Source organism: Anguilla rostrata, chromosome 3 (genome assembly GCF_018555375.3).
Source record: "Anguilla rostrata isolate EN2019 chromosome 3, ASM1855537v3, whole genome shotgun sequence".
Lineage (NCBI taxonomy): Eukaryota > Metazoa > Chordata > Actinopteri > Anguilliformes > Anguillidae > Anguilla > Anguilla rostrata.
This window is the reverse complement of record NC_057935.1, coordinates 73,318,803-73,343,594: the sequence shown is the minus strand read 5'-3', so window position 1 is coordinate 73,343,594 and position 24,792 is coordinate 73,318,803. Positions and strand designations below refer to the sequence as shown.

Here is a 24,792-nt window from a genome sequence, read left to right as displayed (position 1 = left end):
GATCTCCAGGGCCAGAATTGGGCAGCCCTGCTTTACATATTTTACATGTTAAAACTGCACATTAAAAGAATAGATTTTTATCTAAACAAGACCATCAAAGCATCAGTTGATTAATGAGACTATAGTACAATATCTAATATATGCACACGCACACATGCACGCACGCACGTACGTACACACACCATCTTGTAGACACCGGGCCTAAAATAATACCCCGCAGTAGATGTTAATTATGGTCTGTTTGTGAGGTAAAGCCAGGCTGCCCGCTGTTCTATCAGGACGTTCAGTACATTTTTAGACTGCCTGCTTCAGGACGGTCCCACATCAGAAAGGTATTTCTGTTCCCTGGCATGGTGCACAAAAGCCCGAAAAGCCTCCACCCCCCCAGAGAAGCAGGAAGCCGAATCCCCCACCCACACGCCCTCTTTGGCAGAGAGCTGCTGGGAACGGGGGCGATGTCATCCGCTGCTTCCCCTTCCTCTGCGGGGAGCTGGCATCTGATTGGTGGACCCTGGCAGGCAGTGACACTCTACTGGTGGATCCAGGAAGCAAGTCACTTTTACTCAGTGGTGCTTCACTGGCAGTACAACCCAGAACAGGGATGCCAAAACAGTCATAGACCACAGGAAATATAAAATCATATACAACAGGAAATATAAAATCATATACAACAGGAAATATAAAATCATATACAACAGGAAATATAAAATCATATACAACAGAAAATATAAAATCATATACAACAGGAAATAAAATATGAAGGTACTAAGCCATAGTATATAACATAATAAATAGGTACTACTATTGCTACTACTACCACAACTACTATTACTACTACTACTACTACTAATAATAATAATAATAATAAAATGACTTTTAATGAAAGGATGGTGAATTTGGTGAGGAATGGCTCTCATACAGCATTGACACAGACGCGCATTGCATGTGCACCAGCACTGCCGTTCCCAGCTTGCATGTGCACCAGCACTGTCATTCCCAGCTTGCATGTGCACCAGCACTGTGGCTCTCAGCTTGCATGTGCACCAGCACTGTCGCTCTCAGCTTGCATGTGCACCAGCACTGTGGCTCTCAGCCATGTCTTGCATGTGCACCAGCACTGTCGCTCTCAGCTTGCATGTGCACCAGCACTGTCGCCTCAGCTTGCATGTGCACCAGCACTGTCGCTCTCAGCTTGCATGTGCACCACACTGGTCTCAGCTTGCATGTGCACCAGCACTGTCATTCCACTGCATGTGCACACACTGTCGCCCTGCATGCACCAGCACTGTCGCTCTCAGCTTGCATTGCACCACACTGTCGCTCCAGCTGCATGGCACCAGCACTGTCGCTCTCAGCTTGCATGTGCACCAGCATTCGCCTCAGTTGCATGTGCACCAGCACTGTCGCTCTCAGCTTGCATGTGCACCAGCACTGTCGCTCTCAGCTTGCATGTGCACCAGCACTGTCGCTCTCAGCTTGCATGTGCACCAGCACTGTCGCTCTCAGCTTGCATGTGCACCAGCACTGTCGCTCTAAGCTAGGACGGAGCCAGATGGAGTGGCAGGGCTTAGCTCATTCTATCAATGAAGGACAAATTAATTACGTCCCCAATGATGCCTCAGCAAGCCAACAGCCAGGCAGTGATATTGTGCGTGCATTAAGCTGATAAGAATCTTAAAACGTTTTCCTCAGCAGAAAATCGCATAAATCCCCTCGCATCGAAGTGAAAATTTGTGGAGGAGGAAAAGAATTGTGCACGTGAAGACAAAATCAGGAAGCAAGACTGAATGACTCTTTAACAGAAACAAAGTTAAGGAACGAGATGGGGAGAGGAGACAGAAAGAGAGGAGGATTGGACAGCAGAAAAGCAGAGCTGATGGAGTGAAAGAGCTGGGAAGAGGAGCTAGGGGTTGTAACTTTAATTTTAATATCAATGCGATTGTAATGCTGAACTGCTGCAATGCAAACGTAATCAGTTTGCCATATAGGAGCTATATAGACCAAAATGCCGTGTTCTGGATACAGAAAAAAACCCAGTAGTTCAAGTTTACTGATTGAAGAGGAAAATGGCAGCACAGAAACCAGTGATCTCATGTATTTGTTTGTGCTTATGGAAATGTATTTGTTATGGAAACGTAATGTATTTGTTATGGAAATGTAATGTGAGAAACTCAATCCGATGAAGGAAGATTTTTCATTTCATAGCAGCAGCGGGTCTTTTATTTGAAGTTTCAGCTATGGAGAGAGAAGAAGAAAGGAAGGAGGTTACCTGTATGAGAGGTTACCTGTATGCTGGAGGGGCATCTCTGAGTCCCATGTAGTACGGGATGCATGAACCACACAGAACCAGCCCAACACCCCCCAGGCCCACTAAACCACCAGCCCAACACACCCCAGGCTCACTGACCCACCAGCCCAACACCCCCCAGGCTCACTGAACCACCAGCCCAACACCCCCCAGGCCCACTGACCCACCAGCCCAACACCCCCCAGGCCCACTGAACCACCAGCTCCACACACCCCAGGACTCAGGGAACCATTTTGTAACACGTCTGTCTTGAACACTGCATTGAGTGCCAAGGGTTTGCAGCTCCCTGCAAAATTCTTTGAGGCTGTTTTTTCCCTTCATGCTAGTGCTCTGGAGGCGTAACAGAAAGAGCGTGCTGTGTGTCTGAGAGCTGTAGTAACACCACAGACAGCCGGCTTATCAGCTGTCAAAGCGCTTGGCAATTAGACGTCCAGCGAGGCATAATTTCAGGTTTCAGTTTATAAAAGTTGTTTTTGCAATCCTGAACGTAGCCCTGCTGATGGTTGGATGGTTAACCCAGATCAGTAGCTGACTGCAGGCTGGAGCATCACGTGTAATCTCACTTCATCACCCAAAGAGTTTCCTAACCCGTCATTAACCAATCAAACAAAGCCTGAAACATCTTCTACACACTCAGTGGCATTGAGTTGAAAAACACTCATTTTTTTCAAGACATGCCCCTCAGCATTTCTGGTTCTTATGCCAAGTAGAGATCTGTACTGGCAATAGGAGGAATACAGTACACCACACAGGTGAGCCGCTAATGTTATGTAAATGTTCAGATAATGTTATATAAACGTTTCCCCCCACCCCTCTTCACTGTCACATGCTGCTGAGTTGGGGGGGGGGGGGGCACATGCAGCCCTTTCCTCTCTAAAATAACGGTGTCAGAGGCCTGCTGCCTCATGCCCTGTGCAAGAAAAGCCCCCTTCAGTCGGGGGGAAATCATTTCATTAAAAGAGAAAAAAGCGCTTCCGTCAGGGGGCATAATTTGGTTTTGTTGTGTAATGCACGCTCTCGGCCTGTCAGACCTCATCGCGAGCAGCCAGGCGTGAGGATGAAGCGTATGTAGAGCTGCTCTCTGAGGTGGAACGGACGGCTGCTCCGGGTTTTTCCCATTCTTCTGAAAGCTGCTCTTCGCCTCTAAGTGCTGAAAGCTGCTCCTTGCCTCTAAGTGCTGAAAGCTGCTCCTTGGCCTCTAAGTGCTGAAAGCTGCTCTTTGCCTCTAAGTGCTGAAAGCTGCTCCTTGGCCTCTAAGTGCTGAAAGCTGCTCTTTGCCTCTAAGTGCTGAAAGCTGCTCCTTGCCTCTAAGTGCTGAAAGCTGCTCCTTGGCCTCTAAGTGCTGAAAGCTGCTCTTTGCCTCTAAGTGCTGAAAGCTGCTCCTTGGCCTCTAAGTGCTGAAAGCTGCTCTTTGCCTCTAAGTGCTGAAAGCTGCTCCTTGGCCTCTAAGTGCTGAAAGCTGCTCTTTGCCTCTAAGTGCTGAAAGCTGCTCCTTGGCCTCTAAGTGCTGAAAGCTGCTCCTTGGCCTCTAAGTGCTGAAAGCTGCTCTTTGCCTCTAAGTGCTGAAAGCTGCTCCTTGGCCTCTAAGTGCTGAAAGCTGCTCTTTGCCTCTAAGTGCTGAAAGCTGCTTCTTGGCCTCTAAGTGCTGAGGGACCTGGGCAGCTGAAATGAGAGTGCCGGTTCATAAATCCCCAAACAGTCGCTTCTGAAATTTTCTGAATATGTTTTATTGTCATTTTTGTTGTCACTGTAAAAACCTTTTTTTTAATGGCACAGTTTTATATTCTATACTCTTCATCAGAAATGGCACTTTCACTGTTACTGCATAAGCCACAAATGTGTGAGGCTGCAAATCCTTAAAACCAAAAACTGAGATTACAGAATGACAGCCAATTACAGAAAAAAGATATTAATTGATGGAATATTGTTGTAATGGAAAAAAATGATAATGGAGCCAAACATGCTATTTTCATCCCTACTTTCCTTTGCCTGTGCTGGGAGTCTGTAATGGTGATATAAACATGCAGAATTCTGTGTGCTCTTCTCCTCCTACACACAGTGCCACGGGCTATGCAGCAGCTGTAGTCATCCAATGAGTTTCCCCTGCCAGACCTCAAAATGCTCAGTATGCGATCTTTGCTCTCGTGTTTGCATGGGAAGTCAGCGAGGATGGGAGCTTCTGCTAAATGCCAGGAGAGGGAAGTTGCCATGTGGGTGACAGATGCCTTTGCGTCCCTGCACACCTTGGCGGGCCCCTCTACGTATCTCCCAGAATGCCCTGGGCTCGCTTACAGACTTACAGATGCACTCCCCCAGCCCCTCTGCACGTCTCATATATTGCACATCTCTCATAGCTCTACGTGTGCCAGGGGCTCTGGGATGAACCCCTGGCACCGTGTAGATGCTGGAAAAATTCCCATTAGCATGTTTTAAATTTTTTCCAGCATTGAAATTGTGTTTTTAAAAAACATTTTTAATCAGGTCTCATGTGTGCATCCTCAGCTGCGTGTGTGCATCCCCAGCTGCCGGCACCGCACCCCCAATGCATGAAAATAACAACACGTCATGGCACTGGCACCATCCTTCTATTGGATGGAATATGGAATGTTTCTGTTGCACGATTTATATTTATAAATGCACAACTGTAGCACTATATATACACTTTCAGTCTGAATATCTAGAAGCTCACAAGCCAGAGCTGTGCATCCGGTTATCTCCGGTAGCTGGTGAAGCTGCCTGTTTGGCGTGAAGGCAAGCCCCAGACACACGGCTCTCTTACAGTAACCAGCCCCTTCCTCTCTGCGCTGAATTTTAAATCATCGAATGCACTTCAAAAGCGCTGTTTTCTCCCCACTGCCATCCCCATCTCATGCATGTTTGATGTGATCCTGGGGTCCTCAGAGGGCTGTGAAACTGGGAGTGAGAATGGGCGGGAAAGAGGAAGATGTTTCTGCCTCCATTAGAGGAGGGGGATGGGGGGGTCGCTGAGCCGGAGGATTACGGTGCGCACAGATTGGTTGCGTTACTTGGGAGACCGCACACCATAGGCTCCCGCAATCGCCTACTTACAGGCAGGAGCCGAGGAGCGGGGATGCTCTGAAGCACAGCTCACAACGACACCAGCATCCACAGCAAGCTGCTCATGAGCAGCACACACTCCTCTCCCACAGAGCCAGGACGGATCGCACTGCCATAATGGTGAGTGAGGCTCTCCGAGCCACCTGCTCAGTCAACAGGGGGTTGGGGTGTATGCGCTGCAGGGGGTTGGGGTGCGTGCGCGCGCTGTGTGCTTCTGTAAGCAAGGGGACCGTTTACCGCGGGCTTCGGACCGCGGGCGTTATGCGTCTGTGTGCATCTCGCTCAGCCAAAGACCACGGTCCACAGCCAACCCTGATTCAGGCTCCAGAGGATGATGTCACCTTTTGTGATGGATGCTCCTCCACGCTTCGACACTCAGCTGCTCTCCTGAGCTGCTTATTGTGTGTCTGAACGCGGCAGAGTCAATATAACGCCTGTACAGCTGCCTGGGATTTTGGCACAGGTCCGTCTGATTGGTCAGCTCGGGGTGCAGCTGGATGGCCAACCCTTGGAGCCGTGCGTTTGGTGCCATGGTAACCTGATCGATCTTTAGATTTTTTTTATTGCTAATCTCAGACCACCATGTTGCTGGGATTGAACAGAGGAGCCTTGCATTGGCTGCGGCTTGGTGAGGGGGGGGGGAGTGCTTGGTGAGGGGGGGAAGTGCGGCTTGGTGAGGGGGGGGAAGTGCTTGCAGAAAAAAACCATTTGAAGAGCTCCATTACCACCACATACTCCCCCCCCCCTCCAGGGAGCTCTGCCTGTGCTGTGAAATGCTGTATCCCAACCAGCACACAGCCTGCAGACAACATACAGGCACACAGCCCTGCAGACAACATACAGGCACACAGGCAGCTGAGATCTGCATGTCTGTGTGCTTTAGCTGACTGGTAAAAAACAACAGGGTAAAAATTGTGCGTTGGGTTTAAAACTCAGCTGAACACTCCGATGCGCCTGAATTCATCAGGTGAATATTTTACCACGGTCTCTCCTCCTGAGCAGGAAAAGAATACTTCAGTGGCTTGACTCCCTCCTGAGAGTAACTCAGTTAATGGATTAAGACATTGTGTTCTTTATGGCTTTGGTTGGTGCAACAGAGGAGCAAAGGTTGGCGTTTGCGGGCGTGTGACGAGCTGGCGTGTTTGAGCGAGCGGTCCCGTGACCGAAGTCCAGGGCCTGGCTCGCCCGCGGCGTGCCTTATCTCCGTTAATAGCGGCAGGATGTTGCCCACAGGAATGCTCTGGTTCTCAGGTCCTCAGGTACAGACTTCCTGTCTGTCTGTCCCGACGCGCAGGTATTTGCGGTTCACACACCTGAAGCGCTCGTTCTCTCAGTGAGCTTCTCTCAGCACGCGGTCACACACGCAGGGGAGAGTTACGGTTAACTGTGTCCTCTGGTCACACGCAGGGGAGAGTTACGGTTAACTGTGTCCTCTAGTCACACACGGGAGAGTTACGGTTACCTGTGTCCTCTGGTCACACACAGGGGAGAGTTACGGTTAACTGTGTCCTCTGGTCACGCGCAGGGGAGAGTTACGGTTAACTGTGTCCTCTAGTCACACACGGGAGAGTTACGGTTACCTGTGTCCTCTGGTCACACAGGAGATTACGAGTTAACTGGTGTCCTCGTGTCACACGCAGGGGGGTTACGGTTACTGTGTCCTCGGTCACCGCAGGGAGGGGTTCACGGTTCTGGTCTCAGTCCCAGGTACAGATTCCTGTGTTGCCGGCCTTGGGTTCACACACTGGCGTGTTCCAGTACTTCTCTCCTGGTCACACGCAGGGGAGAGTTACGGTTAACTGTGTCCTCTAGTCACACGCAGGGAGAGTTACGGTTACTGTGTCCTCTGGTCACTCAGGGGAGAGTTACGGTTAACTGTGTCCTCTGGTCACACGCAGGGAGAGTTACGGTTAACTGTGTCCTCTAGTCACACAGGGGAGAGTTACGGTTAACTGTGTCCTCTGGTCACACCAGGGAGAGTTAGGTTAACTGTGTCCTCTGGTCACACACAGGGGAGAGTTACGGTTAACTGTGTCCTCTGGTCACACACAGGGGAGAGTTACGGTTAACTGTGTCCTCTAGTCACACGCAGGGGAGAGTTACGGTTAACTGTGTCCTCTAGTCACACGCAGGGGAGAGTTACGGTTAACTGTGTCCTCTAGTCACACGCAGGGGAGAGTTACGGTTAACTGTGTCCTCTAGTCACACGCAGGGGAGAGTTACGGTTAACTGTGTCCTCTGGTCACACGCAGGGGAGAGTTACGGTTAACTGTGTCCTCTGGTCACACGCAGGGGAGAGTTACGGTTAACTGTGTCCTCTAGTCACACGCAGGGGAGAGTTAGGGTTAACTGTGTCCTTTAGTCACAGCAGGGAGAGTTAGGTTAACTGTGTCCTCTAGGTCACACGCAGGGAGTTACGAACTGTGTTCTGGTCACGAGGATATTACTGTGTCCTCTAGTCACACGCAGGGGAGAGTTACGGTTAACTGTGTCCTTTAGTCACACGCAGGGGAGAGTCAGGGTTAGGGATAGTGCCCGGTTAGCCATGTCCTCCAGTTCCTCAGTTGGAGGTAAGAAGTTAATGAATGCTGAAGGTTATGCAGGCTTTTGATGGTTGGTATTAAAGTATAACTCGGCAAAGTCACCCTCAGTCCGGATGGGCGCTTGGGCACAAGAAACTCGCTCCGTCTGGAATGTTTAAGCGGCCTGAAGCTTTCATAACAAACCTGAAAATAAATAGTATGAGAGTGTCAGTCCAAGCCCCGCTCTGGCTGTGTCTGCAACTGTGTCTCTCTGTTACTGTGTCTCTGTGACTCTGTACGAATCACTGAGTCTCTGTGAATTTTGGTGAATCACTGTGTCACTGGGTGTCTGTTACTCTCTGTGTACATCAGCGAGTCTCTGTGACTCTGTGTGTATTAGTGAGTCTGTGACTTGGTGTGTATTAGTGAGTCTCTGTGACTGTGTGTTTGTATTACATTACATTACATTACATTACATTACAGGCATTTAGCAGACGCTCTTATCCAGAGCGACTTACACAACTTTACATAGCATTTTACATTGTATCCATTTATACAGCTGGATATATACTGAAGCAATTCCGGTTAAGTACCTTGCTCAAGGGTACAACGGCAGTGTCCTTACTCGGGAATCGAACCTGCGACCTTTTGGTTACAAGCCCAGTTCCTTACCCACTGTGCTACACTCCGTCCGTCCGTATTAGTGAGTCTGTGACTAGGTGTGTATTAGTGAGTCGATGACTCCGTTTATATTAATGAGTCCATGACTAGGTGTGTATTAGTGAGTCTATTACTCGGTGTGTATTAGTGAATCTTTGACTCGGTGTGTATTAGTGAGTCTATGACTTGGTGTGTATTAGTGAATCTTTGACTCGGTGTGTATTAGTGAGTTGATGACTCGGTGTGTATTAGTGAATCTTTGACTCGGTGTGTATTAGTGAGTCTATGACTCGGTGTGTATTAGTGAATCTTTGACTCGGTGTGTAGTAGTGAGTCTATGACTCGGTGTGTATTAGTGAGTCTATGACTCGGTGTGTATTAGTGAATCTATGACTCTCTGTGTATTAGTGAGTCTATGACTCGGTGTGTATTAGTGAGTCTATGACTCGGTGTGTATTAGTGAATCTTTGACTCGGTGTGTATTAGTGAGTCTATGACTCGGTGTGTATTAGTGAATCTTTGACTCGGTGTGTATTAGTGAGTCTATGACTCGGTGTGAAGGTCACTGTCATTGTGGCCTCTGTCTAGCAGATACAATCCATCGTTCTAACACTGACGAACAACAAACAATTCAGAGTTTTCACAACACACAAAACAAATCTCCTCCCCTCGCCCCCCTCCCTCCCCCTCCCTCCCCCACCCACCAGAGGACAGTGTTTTGCGTCTGAGCCAAAAGATGACTAATTTGCTTTGTGTGTAGTTTTATAGTGTTTTAAACCTAATCTGACATATAGGCACAAAGGCTTTGTATAAATCTTGGTCAACATGTGTTAAATAGTATAAAGTATATTATTACCAACCTGGTGAGATCTTTTTCTCCCAGGGATTACAATGTACAATTTTTGTCTTTCCTCTCAAGGTCATATGACTTCTCACATATAGATAACCGAGGTAAATGGTGTCATATGGACTTGAACAATGTGCCAAACTGTTAATGCACATTTGCAACGATCCTCTAGGTACCCCTGAAAGCATTGGACAGGTGAATTTGGCACTATGTTTCATTAAAATAGCTTAATTTTACTGTTAAATTTAATGCATCACACACACACAGGCACACGCACACGCACATGCACACGCACAGGCACACACACGCACACACAAACACACACACATAGGCACACACACACACAGGCACACTCACACACACATCTTTGACACACAGGCACACACACACACACACGCACACACGCAGGCACACTCACAAACACACACACAAACACACACACATAGGCACACACACACAGGCACACTCACACACACATCTTTGACACACAGGCACACACACACACACACACGCACACACGCAGGCACACTCACACACACTGGCACACACACAGGCACACTCACACACACACAGCTTTATATCTCTTCTTATCGAAGTGTTTGCACAGAGGGCCTTTTCTTTGGGCTTCACTGAAAAGGAAGACTGATTTTGAGCTGACCTACCTGGCGGAATGAAGGTTGAATAAATTAATAAATTAAGTTTTACACTGCGCGAGGCTCCACCCACCTCAACGAAGGCTCCGCCCCCGGGTGAAGGTTGAGGCAGAGAGTATTTAAGGGCATGTGGAGCGGGGGCTCAGGACTGCTCCAGCTCGCTGGAGTGCAGGAACAGCCGGGCTCATACAGCACTGCTCTGGATTCAGACCTTTGGACTCAAACATTTAAGGGGACTGTAGCACCAAGCCAGCCACAATGGGACGAGGAGTGAGTCTGCCTCTTTTTCTCTCTGTTTGTATTTTTAAACGCGTCGCCGGGTTTTTATTTGTTTGTAGCTCAGATTTAAAAGTTGTAAAAAGTAATTTAAAACTTTGTATTTTATAACTAAAATTTTGCGTCAGCACAGAAGTGAGTCAGTTTTTTTAGACAGGGTTTCATCTTAGATTTGACCTCTAATGATCTCTACTGTGTAACCCCACAATGTCAACTGTGCTAACAACCAAAATAAGCTATTAGTGCTTTTAATACTACATTACCATAACTTAACTATCCTGTTTTAAACAGGCAGACTCCCTCAGGCGAATCTGTCTGCCTTTCAGAAGCAGCCTAGATATATCCAACATTTTCTTTAACTTTCCCAACGTTAAAATGAACTTTTCTTTCTTTGTGAACACATTTCATGAAGAAAGTGAGTTTGGAGATTTAAGTTAGACATTCATTTAATTTACAGTTCAGTGATAAGGGCTAATTCTGACTGAGTATGGCCAGTATGTCCTGTGTGAAATGGGCGGTGGTCTGATAACAGCAGTGCTAATATAATAATAATAATAATAATAATAATAATGATTTTATGTATATGGAAGCTTATCGTGAAACAGAAAGGGCTGATCTGACAGAGCTGATCTGTCTTGGGCCCTAGCTGGGTTGTTATACGTGTCCACAGGTTCCTCAGTGCTGTTGAAAGTCAGCACAATAGACACAATGTTGCTGCAATAAAACTGCTTGTGTGGAAGAAGTGACAGGGCTGTAAAGATCAAACAGAAACGCACCAATCAGAGAAGTGCAGTAAGAGCAGCTGGACATGCGGGGGTCCAGGCCAGTATTGTGATGCGCAGACGGCAGTCCACTGTGGCTTTACAGCTGCGCATTAGTGAGCAGAATCGCAGGTGATCAGGGAGGCTGTACAGGTAATCAGGGTGATCAGGGAGGCAGTACAGGTGATCAGGGAGGCAGTATGAATTGTGTTGATGCACACATGAGTTAATTGTCCTTATTAGAAGACAGAGGAGGTGTGTGAGACATGCATTATAGTTCAAAGTGTTCAAAGCACCTGAATGTGGCACAGGGGGCAGGACAGATGCTGAACACTTTTATGCTGACAGGGAAACACCGGGTTTCTCCTAAAGACATCGAGCCAAGGAGAGGAAGCGAGCGATGTTCAAACTCATTCATGAAACTGCTATCTTCCATGATTGCGTTTACTGGCACTATAAAACAATAAAATAAGTTTGAAAGAAACTGAAACAAGAAGAAGAAAAAGACTAAGATTAAGATCCATGTGCAGGTTATGATCCAGACAAGCAAACTGTGCTTATATTTAATAGAGTTCAGAATAAAGACAGCTCGCAGAATAAGCTCACAGAATGAGCTGGGGTTTGATCCTGCTCTATCAGGACTGAGAATCAGACTGTACACATTGAATCTGTTTAAAATGCTTCTTATGAACCCATCTTTGCTGAGTTTCTGTTTATTTACCATTCTTTTTTTTCATTCAGTGTTCTCACCGTTGAGTTCAATTCAACTTATTTGTATAAAGCTTTTTACACAGACATTGTCTCAAAGACGCCTTGCAATAGAAATACTAAAAATAATTGGGCAAAAACTGGGTCTGAACCCACAAAAAGCGAGAAATTGAGGTAATAAAAAAGGGGAAGAAACCTTGGGAGTAACCAGGCTGGCCAGCCCGGTGTGATACAGGCCAGTAAAGACCTGATATAGAGTCTGTGCAGGAAACACACCTTTCAGTCGCGAGAGGGCTTCTTCAGACCTGGCGCTGTTGTTTATCGCTGTGGAGATCTTTATCGCGGTACAGATATCCACGCTGGTTTTTTTCCGCACATGCTGCAGTTTAGGCTTCCGTACGTTCGCGGGAATCAGCCGGCGGGTCCCTGGCAGGTGAACACGTCGTCCTCCATTTTAAATCTTCTGTGTTTCTCTCACAGACGGGGCACGACCAGTATGAGCTGGCAGCGACTTCCGAGGGGAGCAGGAAGAAGAAAAGAGAAAAGAAGAAAAAAGACATGGATGACCTGAAGAAAGAGGTGGACCTGGTGAGTAGAGCATGTGTTTAGAGAGAAGCACAAGGGGTTACTGAGGTGACATTGGGTCCACTGATGCAGGCATGTATCTCTGAGGAACAGTGATCTTATGTGTGCTGGGCTGGGCACTGTCTTATAGTGGGCCGAACCACTCCAAATTCAGGGTGTTTCAACCAGAATATTCTTATTTGGTAGGAGGCTAAACCATTTAAAAGCCCCAGAAAATATGTAAGATATGTTTTTAAAATTATTTTTTATGAATAGAGGGATACTAATGTGTCCTGTAAGAGCATTTGTAAGAGAAGAGAATTCCATATCTTTAAAACTCCTTTGAAATCTTTTTTTTAGGATGATCATAAGCTGACCCTGGATGAACTTCACCGAAAATATGGCACCGATCTGACCCGGGTAAGTGTGCAATCAGAGAAAGGTCTAAACAGGACAAGCCTCAGTGTTTCAGAGCAGATCTAAACCTCTAAACAGCCACAGTGGATCTAAACACATTTCTCCAGATTCTCCAGTGCTATAAAGATCCAAGCTGAGATTTTGTTCTCTTCAGGCTAGATACAAGTCCAGTAAACTTTTCTAGCATTCTTAATCTAAACAAAGTGGCAGATTTTATAAAAGTCCTTCTCCATGTACAAAAAGGCCTCACAAGGCCTCCCTCTGAGCGTGGCAGGGAAGCACAGAGGATTCAGGAGTGGAAGTTAACCGGCAACTTGCTGAGAACGCACCGACTGTATGAAAATTTAAACCTGCTTTCCCTGGCAAATTCTAACAAGGATCTGCCACTTGTGGCAGACTTAACTTCATACAGTAACAAACCAGCAGCACATCTAGTTAATAATGAGAAGCGCATGATAGAAAGGAAAAAGGACACTTCCACACTCTGAACTGCTCCATGCGCACCTGTACTGTCTCACAATGCTTCTGTCCAAGCGGATCATCAGCCCGTCTAGGAGGCATATGAGTTCATGCCCATATATGGTTCTATGAGTCACCTGACCAGCTGGTCCTCCTGAGCCAAAGCAAGGACTTGGAACAGGTTTGAAGAAAGGACAGAACAGGGAAACTGCACATCAGAAAAAGAATATTTTAGTCCACTGTGACATGAATACATATGACGAGTATAGCATAAAAAGTCATACTTGTACAAGTACGCAATGGATTAATTCCGTAAAGAAACAAATCCAAAATGATTTCGTTTTATTGCAGGAAAGGTTTTATATTGCAATCAATATCCTTTACAGAAGGCAATAAGCCATTTAATTTGTGAATCTAGAAAGTATTCCCTTGCAATAAAATCTTTTTAACATCATCCCCTCTCTTTGGAGCGTGCACATGTTCCAAATAGTGAAACATGTCCAACACCAAAAGATCTCCCCCGAAAGATCTCCAAGAGGAGACATCATGATGGGCCTCCATGATGGAGTAACAGGGGTCCCCTTGCCCTGGGTCCTAATACTTCTCTTATTCAGATATGCTGGCTTTAAGGGTTCTAGAAGTCTCGCCTAAATACAGCTAAAACATGGGCACAGTAGGGTGTATGTCACACTCCTGGTGGAGCATGTGACGCATCCCACTCATTCTCAATTCTTCCTCGGCCTGAGGGTGATGGGCATGCTCTTCCCATGGGGCTTTTCTTTCAGTTACAGTAACAGAGACATCAGATTGCTATGTGAAATAATTTATTAGATACATCTAGGTTAAGGAATGAGATTGTAAAATGATTTTCTAGTAAACATCTGTTTTTTTTTCTTTTCAAACAGAAATGAATCAATGTGTTCTGTACAAAGGCAGAACTGTTTTATTCGAACTCTAAATCATATGTGTCAATCTAAAGAAAATGAAAGGTTGAGGATGATTTAGAAATTGAGGTGGAATTCTCAGCTTCCCCTGTTTGTAGCTCAGTATCCTGCAGGGGTTAAGAGTCAGAGACATGCCACCATCGCTTATCACAACTGCTGATTGCAATGTCACCAGAGTTATAATCATAAGCATTTGATAGGAAGTAAGGTCTCGTCTTCCTGTTTTAGGGGTTGACCTCCTCTCGTGCAGCGGAGATCCTGGCCCGGGATGGACCCAACGCCCTGACCCCTCCCCCCACCACCCCAGAGTGGGTGAAGTTCTGCAGGCAGCTTTTCGGCGGGTTCTCCATGCTCCTGTGGATCGGGGCCATCCTCTGCTTCCTGGCCTATGGCATCCAGGCTGCGTCAGAAGATGAGCCAGCCAATGATAACGTGAGAAAATATATGGATGAGAGGCCGTCTCCTTGCTGTCTTCTTTGTACATGTTAGTAACGTGTTACCTGCACTCACCTGTTTGCAGCTGTACCTGGGGGTGGTGCTTTCTGCTGTTGTCATCATCACTGGCTGCTTCTCCTACTACCAAGAAGCCAAGAGCTCCAGGATCATGGACTCCTTCAAGAACCTTGTCCCTCAGGTATGGAAATGCAAACATATCTTTGGTCGTAATTATGGAATTCATTGTTTTTGTTTCGTCATTTTTATTTTGTGAATTTTCCTCAACTAAAGAATAATTCTTTAAGGTGCATTTACATATACAAGGACCTATATGTATTTATACTGTATACTCATGGCATTACACAAAATGCTCAGTGTGGGCATTGCTTGATCTATAAGCAGCCTAGTTCAATGTCATTAATATCCCTCTCATAAAAATTTATTTTTTACTTTTTGTTTGTTTGGTTACATTTCTCTTTGACTCATGCACGCATAAATCAAGCATTCACTGTTTCTAAGTAACATTCTTTATTTACTGTAATGCATTCTAATGGTTATTTTGGCAAGAATGCAATACTGAACTCAATTTCATTAAATTAACAATACCTGGCGAAAGATCACGACATTTAGGTACCATTAATCATGGTCCTCACAGTCCACAGCGTTTACATGCTCTGTTCCTTTTAATACTTCTGAATCAGCAAAACATCATTTGACCAAATGTAACATCGCTCTTCATCTTGAAAAGATCTCTTCAGAACCCTTGGGGCCCTAAATACGTGAGCTCAAGTGAAGGCTTCACACCAGCTTCGGTTGGGTGCAGTCCATCAGCACCATCCACCATCCATGCATTGTGTCCATGGTAGTTGGAGGGCACCCCGATCCAGTACACAAACACTAACTACCCCCCAGGTGCACAATTGCATCTACAGAGGATCCGTCTACAGAGCGTGTTTTTGCTGAACATGTGGTTTTGCTGTTGTCTGCTGCCTCTGCCAGCAAGCCCTGGTGATCCGTGACGGTGAGAAGAAGTGCATCAATGCAGAGGAGGTGGTGGTGGGAGATCTGGTGGAGGTGAAGGGAGGAGACAGGATCCCCGCTGACTTGCGCGTCGTTTCTGCTCAGGGCTGTAAGGTGAGACCCCAAAGCTCCTCTCTAAAGGCCCCAGCCCTTCAGCAGAGCCCCATGGACAGTCTGGACCTTACTGTGCTTTCTGTCTGTCACTCAGGTGGACAACTCCTCCCTGACTGGAGAATCTGAGCCTCAGACTCGCTCTCCCGATTTCTCCAATGAAAACCCACTGGAGACCAGGAACATCGCCTTCTTCTCCACTAACTGTGTCGAAGGTAAAGCGGAACTCATAGGAGTACCAAGTGACAGGTTTATAGAAGACTTCCTACACACCAGGAAGTGCCTAATTATATCTGCAATCTAAAAAAACGGAGGGTTTTTTTTTAGATTTCGAGAAAATGCTTTTTAACAAAGTGCAGCCAAAAATATTTTATATCTGGTAACTATTTTCCAAATGTGCGACTATTTAAAATATAAACTAAATATATTTTCCATGAGGAGAAATCGAAAGAAAAAACTCTGTGATCTAATTTATTGGCTGAGAAACAGCAAATCAGGTCTTTTTCATTCCGCATGCTGTGTGTACCTCCTGCTAGGCACTGCCCGTGGTGTTGTGATCAACACTGGTGACCGCACGGTGATGGGACGCATTGCTACCCTGGCCTCCAGCTTGGAAGTGGGACGCACGCCCATCTCCATCGAGATCGAGCACTTCATCCACATCATCACGGGCGTGGCCGTCTTCCTGGGCGTGTCTTTCTTCATCCTCTCCCTCATCCTGGGATATGCCTGGCTAGAAGCCGTCATCTTCCTCATTGGAATCATTGTTGCCAATGTGCCCGAGGGTCTCCTGGCCACTGTGACTGTGAGTATTTGGGGATCTGCAAGGATTTCTTTCGGCTGTGTTTTCACTTTTGTGTGTCCACACCAAGAAAGTGTAAAACCATGTGATTTCAAGGATAGCAGCCCTGGTGTTTCCCTATCATGGAAGCACAAAAGCGCAGAAGTTCATTTCCCAAGCACAGAATAAATCACTAAGACACATGAAGGCAGAGAGTCCTGCAGCTACAGCAGAAGCAGAGTGGAAGATCACAATGCAGCTCGACTTCCTGAATATAACGAATGTATTAATGTAGAAGAATTACTATTGTTAAAGAAGGGCATGACTCCAATAAACCACATAATGTTGTCAGTTGCTGAGCGAATTCCAGGCAAAAGGTCATAAACAGACAACTCAGGGACTGAAAGAAAGGCAACTGTTGTCTTTTCGCTTCAGTTCATTCATAATGTGATGCAGAGAACGTAGCAGACTTCATGTGATGAAATACTAGTAAAAGCGGCCTGTTAATGTAGTCTAATTATGAAGTAAGACATCGCGAACCTTCTTGGAGGGGTGTGGATGCTGCTGTGGATTGGAGTTGTCTCACCTGCTCCCCTTTCTCAGGTGTGCCTGACCCTGACTGCCAAGCGCATGGCCAAGAAGAACTGCCTGGTGAAGAACCTGGAGGCCGTGGAGACCCTGGGCTCCACCTCCACCATCTGCTCCGATAAAACTGGCACCCTGACCCAGAACCGCATGACCGTGGCCCACATGTGGTTCGACAACCAGATCCACGAGGCCGACACCACCGAGAACCAGAGCGGAACCTCCTTCGACAGGAGCTCTGCCACCTGGGCGGCTCTGGCTCGAATCGCCGGCCTGTGCAACCGAGCCGTCTTCCTGGCTGAGCAGAGCAACGTGCCCATCCTGAAGGTTTGCCGGACCCATTCTGATCCCCAGTCCTATTCGTAATCACCCCTGCATGGAGGTGCAGGTAGCGGACAGGCTCTCGAGCTTATGGCTCCTTCTTCTTTTCTCCTTCACAGAGAGATGTTGCTGGAGACGCCTCTGAGTCGGCCCTGCTGAAGTGTATCGAGCTCTGCTGTGGCTCTGTGAACGACATGAGAGACAAGCATGTCAAGATCGCAGAAATCCCCTTTAACTCCACCAACAAGTACCAGGTAAGTGTGTGACAGCGCAGGTCAGCTGCAGCGGTGGAACCACAGACCTCACCTGCCACCCTGCACGACAGCAAATATGATTATACTCAGGGGACTTTCTACTTTAATGAAGGTTATATTTCCCTATATCCCCCTCCCTTTAAGGGAACAAGTCAGCAGAAATTATTTTTTGGAAATTGGTTTTGATAGTCTCTTTGCTGATAGCTATTTCCTTTCTTGTAGCTTTCTATCCACAAGAACGCCAACTCCGAAGAGTCTAAGCACCTCCTGGTGATGAAAGGTGCTCCTGAGAGGATCCTGGATCGCTGTTCCACTATTATGATCCACGGCAAAGAACAGCCCCTCGATGATGAGATGAAGGACGCCTTCCAGAACGCTTATGTGGAGCTGGGTGGCCTGGGAGAGAGAGTACTGGGTACGGCAAGCGCCCGCAATGCAAAAATTCAGTTCTGGTCCTTGAGGCACTTTGGTTCATAGGTTCAACCATAAATCATTTTAAATTGATCAAGCATTGCCATTTAAAACGCATTACTCTTATATTTGCTGTATTGTATTTAAATATGACTGCTTATGCTCCATCTAACGCAAAATACTGACACATTTATGAAGATTGTACAAAGTTCATGAAGCTTTATTCCAAATCTGGGCCAAAGAATTCAGTATGGCTGGGAAACGATGCTCTCATGGTACCCCAGCAAAAATATTTCACCTGATGACCATCCACATTGTATGAAGCTAATTCAATTCTTGATTTTGAGTGAAGAAAGGACTTAAATAAAAATGCCATACTTGGAATGTGGAGGCATTCCAGACTGTTGACATCTTGAAAAATGTAGAAGAAACTGCAGTATTTTGTCTTACATGTACAGTAACAGAACAAGTAGTGCTTAGCTGTAATGAAAACAGAATTTTCAAAGTAATTATTCAATTAAAGAAGTAGATGTTGGGGCCTCTCGTGGCACAGCCCGTAGAGCTCAATGCGAGCCATGACGTCGGCGGTTCAAATCTGACCTTTGTCACACGTCTCTCCCTCTCTCTCCTCCTAGTTCTTCCTGTCTCTCTACACTGTTCTGTCCAATAAAGCTGAAAAATCCCAAAAAACATAAAAAAACTAAATAGATGTTACGGAATTTTGTATGAAAGTAATTTTGTAGAGTCTCCTCAATCAGTGTTTTAGGGCTTATGTGGAAAAACCATTAATTTCTGCGTATCATGACCTTCTCTTGATTCTACTGTGCAGGATTTTGTCACTACTTCCTCCCTGATGACCAGTTCGCTGAGGGTTTCGAGTTTGACACCGAGGAGGTCAACTTCCCCACCGAGAATCTGTGCTTCATCGGCCTCATGTCCATGATCGACCCGCCCCGAGCCGCTGTGCCTGACGCCGTGGGGAAGTGCAGGAGCGCCGGAATTAAGGTGCGTCTCTCGCCTTCTCCTCTCCGTCACTCATTACTGTCAAACTGGAGCCATGTTCAAGACCATAAACAAGACCGCCGACTTTCCCTTTCCTTATTTCAGGTTATCATGGTAACTGGTGATCATCCAATCACTGCCAAGGCCATCGCTAAGGGTGTGGGTATCATCTCTGAGGGCAACGAGACTGTGGAAGACATTGCTGCTCGTCTGAACATCCCAATTAATGAAGTCAACCCCAGGTATGAACATCCCAGTTAATCAAGTCAACCCCAGGTATGAACATCCCAGTTAATGAGGTCACCCCAGGTATGAACATCCCAGTTAATGAGGTCACCCCCTGGTATTAAGTGAGCCCTGGGCAGAATGTTCTTTCTCTAGTAAGACATATGGTCCAATAGAAACATACACATGGAGAAAGAAGTACATGGGATGTCCCAAGTGAGCAACCCAGAGAGGCTGTTAGAGGAAAACAGAGCAGAAAGGGAAATCAAACCAGTGGTCAGTATCCCTTTGATTTGCAGAAATGATTGCTCCAGTTAGTCATGACTCAAGAGTTCAAAACAGTTCAAAAATCTAAATCTGAACCGTAGTGGACAGTTAAAATCAAGGCAGGGCACAATCCAAAATCAGAGACAAAAATGCTCTCAAATGAGTTTAAAAAGAGGACACCATTTCACCATGTTAGTCTGACAACTCCAAAATTTGAATTAAGCAATATTTATTAGGGTTAATATGACTGCAACTTTGGCGCCAGGGCTTGGCCTCTTATCGCTCCCTGTTTGCATAAACCAGCCAAAATGATAACAGGGAGTGACCAATAACAGGCAAAGCCGCAGCAGCAGCACACACGGACAACGAGGCATAGCAGGTGAGCCTGGTGATTTAAATAGCCTTCCCATTAAGACGTAAGCATCATGACACCTGATGGTGATTTGGCACACTTCTCGAGTTGTCTCCCTAAACTAGCTTCACAGGCTTCGGATCACGTACTCATTTCTCTGAGCTCGATGGCTGTATAGTGACTGTTGTTGGCACTCCCCCTAGGGTTGAACATCAGAGGTACAGCATGTGACAATGAGAAATGCAAGAGTATTAAACATGATTTACAATGAAGTGAACAATATATCCTTAGGAGGTACCATTCAGTGCACTTGCTAGGTTAGTATAAACCAAATCCTCTTAGGTACCAGCTATACTTAGGTGGAAAAAATGACAGCCCATGTCAGGGCATTCCCTAATACTTCTACCATTCCTGTGAGATCAATGTAAGGGTAGATGGACTTTGCCAAGGATTAGGCATGTGACCTGTCTGGCTATCAGCCATTTTTATAAGTATGATGAGTTTGGCTGTATACAGGTCGGCTGCATCCAAGTGAGTGTATAGAGCAAGGATTTATGTTTCATCCTCTGCAGAGATGCCAAAGCTTGCGTGGTCCATGGTGGAGAACTGAAGGACCTGGCCCCAGAACAGCTGGATGACATTCTAAAGCACCACACTGAGATTGTCTTCGCCAGAACCTCGCCCCAGCAGAAGCTCATCATTGTCGAGGGCTGCCAGAGACAGGTAATAATAATAATAATAATAATAATAATAATAATCATCATCATCATCATCATCATCATCATCGTCATCATCATAAATTTTAAAGGAAAACCTGAAATTACTTTGTAGTGAAGATCACCTCTGTAATTCTTAGACTATTTTAATTCTCATTCTGAGAAAGTGTTTTCCAAAAAAAAAAAGAAGCATGTTCTAGAAGTGAATGTTGCAATGGCTTGTTAAAAATCTGAATCCAATCTGATTTGAAAAGCTAACAGCAGGCATTATGACAACCTCTTGTGTGTCTTTAAACTCAGTCGCTGGTTGACTGCATGATTGTGGAGCAGTCCTGAAAGCTGTGGTCTGAACTTACCGCAGGACGTCTGACAGGATTCTGTGTGTCTTTGAACTAAGGGTGCCATAGTGGCAGTGACAGGGGATGGTGTAAACGACTCCCCCGCTCTGAAGAAGGCGGACATCGGTGTTGCTATGGGCATCGCTGGATCTGATGTCTCCAAGCAGGCCGCTGACATGATCCTCCTGGACGACAACTTTGCCTCAATCGTGACAGGAGTGGAAGAAGGTAGAGGGATCTATCGAGGTTTCCACTCCATCACAGCTGATCCCTCAGGAGCCTCAATCACAGGCCTCTGTTCATGCTCCGATTGTTCTTCCCAGGTCGTCTGATCTTCGACAACCTGAAGAAGTCCATTGCCTACACCCTGACCAGCAACATTCCTGAGATCTCCCCCTTCCTCCTCTTCATCATTGCCAACATCCCCCTGCCCTTGGGCACAGTCACCATCCTCTGTATCGACTTGGGCACTGACATGGTAGGCAGGACTGTAACTGGGGCCTAAAAAATACAGAGGTCAAGAGACTCCTAAATTAATTGCAAAATAAAATACCAAAGACATGACCTCATTGTCCTCAATGGTAGTTACAGCCCTGATGGTAGGAGTGCTGACCTTTCTGCTGGTGATGTCTTTCATTCACTCAAGATGTGGTTAGATTGCTAACACCGGACTCCTCTTATAATCTGCCAGGTTCCTGCTATTTCTCTGGCTTATGAAGCTGCTGAGAGTGACATCATGAAGAGACAGCCCAGAAACCCCAAAACGGACAAGCTGGTGAATGAGAGGCTAATCAGCATCGCCTACGGTCAGATAGGTAAGAATAAAGGCTTCCTAATTGAGTCAGCACTTCTCCTTATGGACAGATGTTAAGAGTGCAAGGGTGGATATGTGTGTGGCACAGAGTAGAGTTTGATGGAGGTCTCTGAGCTCACCTCTGTTCTCCTTCTCCCCAGGTATGATGCAAGCCACTGCAGGGTTCTTCACCTACTTTGTCATCCTTGCTGAGAACGGGTTCCTACCCTCCACACTGCTGGGAATCCGTGTCAAATGGGACGACAAGTATGTCAACGACCTGGAGGACAGCTACGGCCAGCAGTGGGTCAGTACTCAACGCCAGGGACCTCTGAGAGACAATGAAATATATGACAGTGAGCAGAGTCAACATTAAATGAAAAACTAAACCTTCTCTCTCTTTCTCTCTCCTGTATCTCAGACCTATGAGCAGAGAAAGATTGTGGAATACACCTGCCACACATCCTTCTTCGTCAGTATAGTGATCGTGCAGTGGGCTGATTTAATCATCTGCAAAACCAGGAGGAACTCCATCATTCAACAGGGGATGAAGTAAGTAGGGCAAGCAAGATTTCCTTCATCAACACCAGCATGTCTGTCTCTGATAGGCCCGGAATGGCGTAACAGACTCCATCTCTATGTAACATGGAGAATAATAGGCCAGTAAGGGACAGGTGTCTGCTTATTCACAAAACACTGAAGATATGGATATAATCTTCAGAACTACACCATCATGACACCTAACAGATTTCATGATTCATTTGGACCATGTATTTTGAAGCACCAAATTTTCATTTCTGTGTTGATATTAAGTAATTTCAGTTTAGCACCATGAGAGAACTCTTGAATGTGTGCTACGTTTTCCTGTATGTTTACCTCAGACTTGGAAAATGATGCATGTTCGGAGATTAACATGAAGATAAAATGAGTGTATTTCTGTCCTCCTCAGGAATAAAATCCTCATCTTTGGGCTGTTTGAAGAGACGGCCCTGGCGGCCTTCCTGTCCTACTGTCCGGGAATGGACGTGGCCCTCAGGATGTACCCCCTCAAGTGAGTTCTCCTGTCCCTCCTTACCAGCCATTACGAATTTAGGAGAACCTCAAAACCACCTGCATATGTGTTCTAGCTGATTTTTGGTAAATGGACTGCATTTATATAGCGCTTTTATCCAAAGCGCTTTACAATTGATGCCTCACATTCACCAGAGCAATTAGGGGTTAGGTGTCTTGCTCAGGGACACTTCGACACACCTTCTTTCTTAAATGCAGGGAGTGTTTGTAGTCACTTCTAAATTTAAATTGTTATTTTTAAAATTTCATTTTAAATTTAAATAGTTATTCTTTGAATTCCTGATGGATGCCATAATTGTTCATTTATCAGCCTTTCACGACACTCTACACAACCATGTTTGTGTTTTTTAAATGTTTGCTTGCTGGCTGAATAAATTTCTGGTTTTTAGGCCCTCTTGGTGGTTCTGTGCCTTCCCCTATTCACTTCTCATCTTCCTGTATGATGAAGCCCGAAGATTCATCCTACGGCGCAATCCAGATGGTAAGATGCTTCTCCCCATACTTATATGCATTTTTAAATCATCCCTTTACTTTGACTCACCCCGTTTACCATGTCTACTACTTTGGTCAATTCATTTTCTGTTGAGAGTGGTACAACAACCATACCACAGAGATCAGCAACATATAGAGTGATCCATGTACCATAGAGACCTTTGGCACAGCTGATCCATATCTAGAGAGAATAGCGCCTTAGGAAAATAATTTACCATAGAGATCAGTGCCACACTGGCAAAACCACGTAGCACAGAATCTGCACACAGTCTCTGGAGTGTTCTCTTCCCAAAGTAAGCCTGTGGCCTGCTTACTGCACACACACACACACACACACACACACGAACATGCACACACACATACACACACGCACACACACACACACTAATACACACGCACACACACACACACACACAATGGTGTCCTTAGGAAACAATATAAACACTGTGAAATAAATAAAAGAGGCATAAAACAATGAATAGATATTCATTTATTTAATTATCTATTTTAAAATTTAATTTTTTCGCTTCCATATGTTTCTATGTGCATTTTTGTGTAATGGTTAGCAGACATTGGCTGCCCAGAAGACTGTAGTCTAAAAACTGAACTGATTCTCCATGCCTGGTGTTTTAAATTAGACTGTAGCAGACAGGGTATGTAAGTCAGACTATATATGGCTTTCTGTTCAGCTAATTAGTACTGAAAGTACTGTGGAGATTTTCTTATGGATCAGAAAGGTAGTGAATGTGTTTCCTGAAACCTTAATTTTTCCCTCCATTACAGGTTGGGTGGAACGAGAGACATACTACTGAAGAGTACTGCCTGCATCACACATTTGCATGGTTGTCTTGCTGCCTGGAGATTTAACCTGCAAGCCCTTGGGTTCTTTATGCACGTTTTTATTAGTGTGATTTTAAATAAATGGTCTGCTGGGTTTGATTTTGGTGTCCAGTCTTTTTTTCACTCAGTATTCAGGTAACTCAGTCTGTAACAGTGTGGTCTATGGTCTGAAGCAGTGCTGTCTGTAGCAGTGCGGTCTGTGGTCTGTAGAGGTGCTGTCTGTAGCCTGTAGCAGTGCCGTCAGTGGTCTGTAGCATTGTGGTCTGTGGTCTGTAGAGGTGCTGTCTGTAGCAATGCTGTCTGTGGTCTATAGAAGTGCTGTCTGTGGCAGTGCGGTCTATAGAGGTGCTGTCTGTGGTTTGTAGCAGTGCTGTCTGTAGCAGTGCGGTCTATAGAGGTGCTGTCTGTGGTCTGTAGCAGTGAGGTCTGTGGCCTGTAGCAGTGCTGTCTGTGTTCTGCAGCAGTGTGGTCTGTAGCAGTGCTGTCTGTGTTCTGCAGCAGTGCGGTCTGTAGCAGTGCTGTCTATGTTCTGCAGCAGTGCAGTCTGTAGCAGTGCTGTCTGTGTTCTGCAGCAGTGCGGT

At 46.0% G+C, this 24,792-nt stretch overlaps 1 protein-coding gene across 1 annotated transcript; it reads left to right on the top strand.

The window, feature by feature from the left end:
* Window positions 1–10,182: 10,182 nt before the first annotated feature.
* LOC135251904 (sodium/potassium-transporting ATPase subunit alpha-1) lies at window positions 10,183–24,310 on the top strand. Its single transcript, XM_064329764.1, has 22 exons — window positions 10,183–10,338; window positions 12,294–12,401; window positions 12,738–12,797; window positions 14,426–14,629; window positions 14,718–14,831; window positions 15,632–15,766; window positions 15,861–15,978; window positions 16,300–16,568; window positions 17,148–17,456; window positions 17,570–17,704; window positions 17,927–18,119; window positions 18,945–19,120; window positions 19,223–19,359; window positions 20,534–20,684; window positions 21,075–21,243; window positions 21,339–21,493; window positions 21,707–21,830; window positions 21,970–22,115; window positions 22,230–22,360; window positions 22,758–22,859; window positions 23,269–23,360; window positions 24,155–24,310. The coding sequence occupies exons 1-22, from the start codon at window positions 10,327–10,329 to the stop codon at window positions 24,181–24,183; spliced, it is 3,069 nt and encodes a 1,022-aa protein (XP_064185834.1). The 5' UTR covers window positions 10,183–10,326; the 3' UTR covers window positions 24,184–24,310.
* Window positions 24,311–24,792: the final 482 nt, after the last annotated feature.

Excerpts from the sequence above, each read along its gene's own strand:
- LOC135251904 (XM_064329764.1), top strand. Across the intron at positions 21,244-21,338 it reads CGTGACAGGAGTGGAAGAAG|GTCGTCTGATCTTCGACAAC; the intron begins GTAGAGGGATCT and ends TGTTCTTCCCAG. Across the intron at positions 21,831-21,969 it reads CATCGCCTACGGTCAGATAG|GTATGATGCAAGCCACTGCA; the intron begins GTAAGAATAAAG and ends CCTTCTCCCCAG.